The 9,044-nt window shown below is 51.7% G+C and overlaps 1 protein-coding gene across 1 annotated transcript; it reads left to right on the top strand.

The window, feature by feature from the left end:
* Positions 1 to 6,488, top strand: SPATA19 (spermatogenesis associated 19). Its single transcript, XM_005871155.2, has 7 exons — positions 1 to 78; positions 249 to 305; positions 1,120 to 1,212; positions 1,863 to 1,954; positions 3,960 to 4,037; positions 4,348 to 4,420; positions 6,315 to 6,488. Exons 1-6 carry the CDS (start codon positions 1 to 3, stop codon positions 4,409 to 4,411), a joined length of 462 nt encoding a protein of 153 aa, XP_005871217.1. The 3' UTR covers positions 4,412 to 4,420; positions 6,315 to 6,488.
* The last annotated feature ends 2,556 nt before the right edge of the window (positions 6,489 to 9,044 follow it).

The raw sequence follows: 9,044 nt of genomic DNA, 5'->3' as shown, positions 1-9,044 counted from the left end.
ATGATAATTACCACATGGATTATGTACATTCTCGCCCGGAAAGGTGTAGGGTGCCCCTTCCCACCAAAAACCAGTTCGGTAAGTGAAGTTGGTGGGAGCCAGGCGGAATCCTTTCTCCTGTATCTTCTCCCTTCTGAGCCCCCTGCTGCACTTCTGGAGAGAAGACCTTACAATGTATAAGTTTGGATAAGAATGGAGGACAGGGGCTGGATAAGTTTGGAGGGCATCAACTTATCAATTTGTTGCAGGACATCGAAGTTGTGGAAACTGAGGCAATGTCTGTATTAGAGCACTGGTTGAAAAAAGTGAGTAAAAATCCCTTTCTGATTCACGGTACACCAAATTCTAGAGAGCTGGCCTCCGTGGGTGCAGGGATCTGGACTTCCCTCTCCTTAGAATGGGAAACTCAAGTTCATTGGCCCTGCTTAGAGCTGTGTCTAACACACCAGATGTCCTAGAGCAGTGGTTCTCAACCTTCCTAATGCCGCGACCCTTTAATACAGTTCCTCATGTTGTGGTGACCCCCAACCATAAAATTATTTTCATGGCTATTTCATAACTGTAATTTTGCCACTGTTATGAATCGTCATGTAAATATCTGATATGCAGGATGTATTTTCATGGTTACAAATTGAACATAATTAAAGCATAGTGATGAATCACGAAAACAATACGTAATTATATATGTGTTTTCCGATGGTCTTAGGCGACCCCTGTGAAAGGGTCGTTTGACCCCCAAAGGGGTCGCGACCCCCAGGTTGAGAACTGCTGTCCTAGAGGATGCTGGGGCTTCTGTCTTTATAAGAGATGTGCTGGAATCACCACTAGCCCTTCTCGAGTATACTGGATGCAGGGTTTCCGATGTGTCGCCCCAGCTCCAGGGTGTCTCGGGAATCCCTTGGGATAAGGCCCAGGACTGAGTGACTTCCCTGGAACCCCACGGGGAGGTAGCCATAGGCGAGCTCATTGCAGGCACCATGAGACACAGAGGTTGTATGTGTGGTTGTGTGGTATGTGTGTTGTGATGGAGAGGAAGAAAAAAAAGAAAAGGACAAAGAGAAAGAACTGGGGGGTCAGATACCAAGTGACACTTTGAGGGGGAAATGACTCACCTTTCAGACCGAAGAAGAGGCTGCCCAGGATATAAAGGAGAAGATGTCCAGCAACTGCCCTTCCATCCATGGCGAAGATATCCATGTGACCAGAGATGTGGTAACTGAAGAGTTGGAGACCATCATCCTGGGGGCGTGGGGAGGGAGGAAGCGGGAAGGCAGGAGGTCCTATTGCAGTGATGGCGAACCTTTTGAACTCGGCGTGTCAGCATTTTGAAAAACCCTAACTTAACTCTGGTGCCGTGTCACATATAGAATTTTTTTTGATATTTGCAACCATAGTAAAACAAAGACATATATATTTTTAAAATATATTTTATTGATTTTTTACAGAGAGGAAGGGAGAGGGATAGAGAGTTAGAAACATCGATGAGAGAGAAGCATCGATCAGCTGCCTCCTGCAAACCCCCCACTGGGGATGTGCCTGAAACCAAGGTACATGCCCTTGACCGGAATCGAACCTGGGCCCCTCCCAGGCCGACGCTCTATCCAGTGAGCCAAACCAGCCAGGGCAAAAGACTTATACTTTTGATATTTATTTTATATATTTAAATGCCATTTAACAAAGAAAAATCAACCACAAAAATGAGTTCGCGTGTCACCTCTGACACGCCTGTCATAGGTTCGCCATCACTGTCCTATTGCAAAGGATCTGGGCTAAGTGGGTGGGGCTTGTCCAGGCTGGGCTCCACCCTAGCCATGGGGTCCTTCTTGGGCGGCGATCACGTGGACCCTCCCCGGCTTTCCCAGGTGAAGCACCATCTCTCAAAGTGCGATTTGTTAACAAGCCCGAGTCAAGATGTCCTGGAGGAAAGGACAAGAATCCAGTTCATAAGATGGAGGTAAAGCACCTCTTATTGTCTCTGAGCCACGTTGTGAGGAGGGAGAAGCACAGAAGGCACAATCCCGCCAGCTGCTGTGGGCTCCTGGCTAACACAGACCCACAGCGGTTCTCCTCACGAGCTTGATGCCTTGCCTTTGGCTGAGAACATTCGCAGCCTTCCCTCGGGGTCTTCCGGGAGCATTGTAGCCGCCTTGAAAGCCCAGCGCATCCCTAAGTTTTAAAATGATGTTAGGGGTTGGGACACGGGGATTGCTCACCCTCTCCTAAACGCTTCTGAGTACATCTCAGACTTCAGTGATTTTTGCGTTTGATTGGCTGCACTTTAAAGAGCTGTAAGAACATAAGCTCTTAACATGCAAAAGCCAAAGGAAGCCCTCATCTGCCAGGGAGGTGAGAGGAGGTGTCCAAGCACTGAGGCTGGAATTATGTGCAGCCCCACCCCCACCCCCTGTCTGGTGGCTTTGCCAGCCTCCCACTGTGCCTGCCCCAGACAGACCTTCCCCATCCTGGCACTGAAGTCGCCACCTCAAGGCAGGGAACTGGGCCTGGATGCTGGCTCACTCCGTTGGCAGGAGCTTCCCTGTTTCCTTTCTGGGGCTGCGCTCACTTGGGATCTTTTCCCAGGAGAAGAACTGTGGGATTAAACTGCGAAGGAGCCCTCTCTCATCTCTGTATGCTCTTCCTCCTTTTCGTACTCCACCGCCAGCTTTGCTCTCTTCTCTCCAAGAGGATCTATTTCTCAGAGAAATTTATTTTTGCTTCAGGATATCCATTTTCAGGTGTTTACCCCTTCCAGTGGCATTAGCAATGGAAATGGGGATCCGACTGCGCAGTAATTACAAACGGGAAGGGAGGTGGAGACGTCCCTGGGAAAGAGCTTTTTGGAAAACCTTCCCAAAGTCCCTAAAACCATAAATGTTGGTGACTGCAATTCACCAACATTTATAGTTTTAGGGGCTGTTTTTCTACTGGGAAAAGATCCGAAGTGGGCACAGCCCCAGTAAGGAGACAGGGAAGCTTGTGTGTGGGAGGCGTGTCCATGCCTGATATGGCTGCACCGAGGGACTCTAAATGTAGCACTTTCCCAGCTTAGATAATCGGAACATCGCTTTCCACTATAGTTTTAAACCTCAGCTGCGTGGCGTAGCTAGGTTAAAGCACAGTGTGGGGACCCGGGTCGCAGCAGTCCTAGGATGGCTGCCAGGCCCTCGCAAAAGGTTTCCGGTAGGACATTTGCTTGGACTGACCCGTGAACTGGGCAGGGCCCAGGTAACAGGAGCTGGGGCGGGCTTCCCACGGATGCAAGAGCCTTGAGGACTTAGCCGATCTGGTTCTGGCCTCCGGGACCCAGTCCTGTGGCCCTTTCCTCTCTGAGGCCTCCCCTTCCCCCCCCTCGCCTCCCCCCTCATCTCCCGCTATTGGGGTAATCTCTCTCTCTCCTCTGGAATACCGATCCAGCTCCTCCTGGTTGAGAGAGATCCCTGAGCACACCTGTCCCCCCACAGGCAGTATCAATTCTGTCTTCACATGCAAAGCTACAGGGAACGCACCTAGAGCAAGGCATCGTCCACAGAAGGCAGTTTCCACAGACACAGAAATCGGGGACCCAGTGGGCAGGCTGAATTCACGAGAGTGGAGCGTTTGTGAAGGCAGGAGGGGTGTGGAGTTGGAAAGGACAGGGAGGGGACTGTGGTGAGGAAGACAGATCCAAGAGGGTGAAGTAAAAACAGCAGTAGCGATGAGGTGCCTGCAGAGCCTCTGTAACAGAGTTTTCTAGAAGGATCTCTGAACCATAGTGACTATGGCACAAGGCTGATCACACAGAGCTGACAGTGAAGTTAGGGTACCCTTGAGTTCCTGGTACTAGAAGGGTCAAGGCTCAGCTCAAAAGTCCATGCAATGGGGTCAAAACTGACCCTTCGCACGACTGCAACACCAGCAGTCTCGCGATGCCTGGTGGCAAAGAAACGGAAACAGCCCAGGCTTTGAATGGTGTGTTGCAGCCATACCCGTATCTTCCAAGTGCCAAGTGAGGTGAGAGATGATGTTGTGCGCGATCGAATAGAGCAGGTGAGACGAAGGTAAGCTGCTGGGACAAGTTGCTTTGTATTCCTCACTGGGAACTAGTGGGGTGAGGTGGGGTGGGTTGCTGGCCTCGCTTCTGATGGTTTCCCTGAGCTCCAGCTCATACCTAGATCCGGCGGAGCCTGGAGCGGGTCTGGGCAGAGTGCCTCTTTGTAAGACGCTGCTCCCAGGTCCAGATGGGGTGATGGTCCAGGCATGGGCTGCCTGCCCCGCCCACCTGGGGCTGTGGGCTGGGGATCTTTTCTGGGTGGGCTCTGCCATTTTGCCTACCTCTTCTGCCTTGCCCCTCGCCTCTGTGCCTTGCAGTTTATGCCATCTTTCGGATGAATCATCTCAGAATCTTGACAGAAATCCCTACGCAGAGTGCTGAGAGCTACAGGTGAGAGAGCTGACAGGTGAGGAGCCGGCCGAGAAGAGGGCTACGCTGGGCAGGGAGACAGTGCCCTGGGCAGGGGCCTGATAACCAGGCTTAGCTTTCCCTGTTGGTGGTGGCCTGCACTTGGGGCCAGTGCGGTTGGGAGAGAAGGTACTAGACTAGCTGCCTTAGGCTCCCGCAGTACCTCCCTTAAATTTCCTTTTTAAACAAATTATTAAAAATTAAATTGATTGGGGTGACATTGGTTAATATGATCCTATAGGTTTCAAGTGCACATTTCTATGTACATAATCTGTATATTGCACTCTGTGGCTACCACTCAAAGTCAGACCATCTTCCATCACCATATATTAGACCTCCTCTACCCCCATCACCCCTCCACCCCCTTCCCTCTGACAACCACCACGCTGCTCTCCGTGTTCATGCGTTTCAGTTGTATATCTCACATGAGTGAAAGCATGTGGTTCTTCACTTTTCCTGCCTGACTTTTTTCACTTAGCATGATATTCTCAAGGTCCATCCATGTTGTCGCAAATGGCAGTATTTCGTCTTTCCTTATGGCTGGCTGATATTCCATTGTATAGATGTACCCCATCTTCTTTATCTATCCAAGGACACTTTGGTTGTCTCCATGTCTTGGCCACCATGAATAAGGCTGCAGTGAACACAGGGGTGCATATATTTTTGTGAATACACATTTTCGGGTTTTTCAGGAATGTACCCAGAAGACGGATTGCTGGGTCGTATGGTAGCTTCAATGCACGGATCGCTCAGGTGTGCCTGTATGTTGAGTGGGGAATCCTTTGTTGAGTTATCGTGGTTCAAGTTGTTGAAATTTCAGGGGGAGAGACCAAGGGGATCTCTCATGCTGCCATTCCTTGGACTTTAGTCATTAGATTTCTGGAAGGCCTTAAAGTCAAGTTCAGTCTGGCCTCTCTGCCTCTTTTAACCCTAGTGTCACAATCCAGAGCTGCTCACCTGTGCACAGGCTTGGGGACCGCCTGAGATGGGGTGTTAGGTTGTGGCGAGGCCCGTGGGTCTGCATTTCTGATGCTCTCAGGCAGTGCCACTGCTGACCCCATTTTGAACCACAAGATCGCAGGGCACTGGAATCAGGAGAGAATATGCACGCATTTGGGCCCTGCCATTAAGTAGGGCCATGACTTGGGTCACGTGGCCTCTTGGCCTGCAGTTGGTAGCAGGGGTCACAACATGGCTGTTTATGTGGCTCTGGAAGGTGGAAAACCATCCATTCAGGAGATGGTTACTGTGCTCCTGCCAGGAGGGAAAGACTGTGCTGGCTGTCATGGAGGGGGGGAGGGAGAGAGAAGGGGGCAGGGCGGAGTAGAGGAGTGATTTTGACTCAGCTAACCCCCGATGAGCTTAAAGGAAGACCACGGAGATGTAACGCGGCATTTATTGAGCATTTACTATATGCGGCTTCTGCACAAGGCACTTAGTCAAGAGTTCTCATCTGATTTAAGACAACGTTAAAAGGGGGGCATTGTTCATGCCCATTATGCAGATGGCAGAGGGTAAGCCAAGTCTTGGGAGCAGACGCTGGGTTCCAGTCCAGCTCCCCCGTGGCGAGTTGCTTTATGGCTTTGTGCCTCAGTTTCCTCAGACTTCGGAAGGTTGCCTTGAGGACCGTGGCATTCAGCCTGTGCCACACACCGTGTCAGTGGTTTGCTAATATCAATTGAGAGGAAGAATCTGAGGTGCTTGCAGGGGCTTCTGAAGTTTGAAGCAGCCAGGCTTCCGTCCCAGCTCCGCCCGACACACCGCCACCTGTTTCTAACATGGATTCCCCGCTCTCTGCGTCCAGCTCTCTGAAGGAGGAGCCATCGCACATCTTGTCCTTTGTGATCATTTCTGTCGTCATTTCCCTGCTTCCCAGGTTGATGTCCTTCAGGGTCAAGGGGAAGCCTGTGTAAGAAGAGTGTTCACCTCCTCTTTGACCTGAGGAGCAACCACACCTGGACAGAGAGAATCCAGTGGACGAGCCCTTCCTTGTGACAGTGGCAACACTGGAATATTCACAGTGAACTGCTAATAAAGAGACATGCTATTTACCCACCATCTTGGTGTCTGGTATCAGTGTTTTGCCATTCATTCATTCATTCATTCATCCATTCATTCATTCATTCTTACATTTACCAGACACTGAGCACCTCATGGCTTGCCTCTGGGGACACAGCGTTCAGGCCTGGGTGACAGGATACAGCTCATCCTAGCGCTGGGGGAAGACCATGCTGAGTGCTCCTGGAAGGTTAGGAGGGGCGCTGGAGAGAACTGGGGTGGACTGAGACCGGAGGGATTTCCTGAGGTAAGTGTGGCTTGTATGTTTCACTCAGGTGTTGGTTTGTGCCTTCCCTAGCACGCTTCCTTACTTTATGGAGATCCAAGTTTCTGACCTATAGCCTTTCCCCTTTTCTGAAGAACTTTGAACATTTCTTTTTTTAAAAAATATTTTTCTATTAATTTCAGAGAGGAAGGGAGAGGGAGAGTTAGAAACATCAATGATGAGAGAGAATCATTGATTGGCTGCCTTCTGCACGCCCCCTTACTGGGGATGGAGCCCACAACCTGGGCGTGTGCCCTTGGCCGGAATCGAACCCGGGACCCTTCAGTTCGCAGGCAAGGAGTGGCTGGCGCGCAGGCTGCCGGAGTTCTAGGGCTGCTGAGCTCCTTCACCACTACTTACAGCGGTTCTCAACCTGTGGGTTGCGACCCCTTTGGGGGTCGAATGACCCTTTCACAGGGGTCGCCTAAGACCATCGGAAAACACATGTATAATTACATATTGTTTTTGTGATTAATCACTATGCTTTAATTATGTTCAAATTGTAACAAATACATCCTGCATATCAGATATTTACATGACGATTCATAACAGTAGCAAAATTACAGTTATGAAGTAGCAACGAAAACAATTTTATGGTCGGGGGTCACCACAACATGAGGAACTGTATTAAAGGGTCTCGGTATTAGGAAGGTTGAGAACCACTGCCTTAGAGGGGCAGAGCCCTCTCCACTCTCCCAACTCAGAGGCTGCTTCTCCAGACACCATCAGGTGGCACCCTTTGCATGCGAAAGGGTTTCCGGAAGGCGAGCTAGTCTCTCTGGGTGCGTGCTGCAGGGTGTAGAAAGGCCATTGCGTGTCTTAGTTTCATGGTGAAGTCAGTTCACATTCACGTACATGAACTGAGCTATTCATTCAAGCAAAACGGAGTGGGCATTTGCACCCAGCAACGTGCTGGGTCATAGGGTAGCAGGTGCGTCTTCGGCCACACTCCCAAGCAGCTCAGCGTGGAAGAGGGGCGGGCGGACAGGCCAGCAAATAGTCAAACGTGGTGTGAAAACAAACAGGAAAGAGTATAGATGGCAGCGCAAGGGGGGGGGGGCGGGGAGTGGTTTTCTCTGCTCGAGAGAAAACTCAACAACTTCCCAGCGGAGGTGACATTTAGGCCGAGGTTTCCCCAGGCTCTGGCAGTAAAGGAGGGGTCTCCCAGGAAAGGGAAAACCCACAGGAAGGAGGCAGGGTGTGGTGGGGAGAATAGGAGAGGAGGTCGAGAGGGGAGCAGGTGGGGCTCGTCCAGGTGAGCGCACAGGTGTGGCTAGTCCAGGTGAGCGCACAGGTTGGGAGATACAGGCGGGCGCAAAATAACCCCAGGAAACCTGGCTGGAGGACCTGGAGGGCAGGAGCGGAGCCTGACACGCTGGCCAGGAAGGGCGTCTCAGGGGCGAGAGGTGCACGGGACCCAGCTTCAGGTACTTGCCAAGAGGAAGAGCCCAGGAAGCAAAGACCTTCGGTTTTCCGCTATGAGCTGGGAGGAACAGTTAAGGAGCGCAGAAGCTCTGCCCGTCTCCCACAAACACCTGGAGTTTGGGGAGGGGGGGGAGACCTGCATTCGTCTTAGGGCCGCTGCTCCTTCAACACCTAGGGAGGAAATGCAATCATTAAGTGGCTCAAATGGAGTTTTGTTCTGCGCACGATTAACCCCGGGAGGGGAGTTCGGGAACAAATATGCCTCCTCTACCTGTATTACAGGGGACTGAGCCACGGTAAATTACGAGAAAATCACTGGCAAATTTGGGACCAGTCAGCTGTGACCAAGCCATTTGTGTAGTTAAATGGAGCAGAAAGAGCTAATAAAGGGTTTGTAGGTCACGGATCTCCCTGAGAGGGGGTGGGGTGCGGGAGATGGGGGTGGGCGTGGGAGCCGGTCAGGCTGATGAGGCCTGTGGAGTTTCACCTGGGACATTGTGGTGGTGGTGGGGGTGGTGGTAGGGGGGGTGGTGGTGGTGGTGGTGGTGTGGGGGAGGGAGAAGGCCCCTTCTCATCCAGGGGTGCAGCATTGCCGAAAGGAGAAGTCGTTCATTCTAGCAGAGCCAGCGGCCTTGACCCAGCCTCTGCCTCTGGGGTCTATGCATAGATCAGCCCTCAGTAGCCACAAAGGGCCTTGGGGCACCAGGGGGACAGGACACTTCTGAGTCTGTGGCTGCGGAGTGAGGTGGCAGCTGGGGACTGACATCACCTGCTCTAATGAACAGCACCCAATGTGGTGGGAGACCCAGCCAGCACCCTGGGGTGTCCATGGAGAGGTGCGGGGTGGGGGGGGGCGGA

The sequence above is a fragment of the Myotis brandtii genome, unplaced genomic scaffold (assembly GCF_000412655.1).
Source record: "Myotis brandtii unplaced genomic scaffold, ASM41265v1 scaffold3301, whole genome shotgun sequence".
Classification (NCBI taxonomy): domain Eukaryota; kingdom Metazoa; phylum Chordata; class Mammalia; order Chiroptera; family Vespertilionidae; genus Myotis; species Myotis brandtii.
The sequence above is the reverse complement of the archived record's forward strand: the minus strand, read 5'-3'. Positions and strand labels throughout refer to the sequence as shown.

Bases quoted from the DNA above. Each gene is read 5' to 3' on its own strand.
- SPATA19 (XM_005871155.2), top strand. From the start codon at position 1: ATGATAATTACCACATGGATTATGTACATTCTCGCCCGGAAAGGTGTA. The intron at 306-1,119 runs GTGAGTAAAAAT...CTCACCTTTCAG, and splicing joins TAGAGCACTGGTTGAAAAAA to ACCGAAGAAGAGGCTGCCCA. The intron at 1,955-3,959 runs GTAAAGCACCTC...GGTGTGTTGCAG, and splicing joins ATCCAGTTCATAAGATGGAG to CCATACCCGTATCTTCCAAG.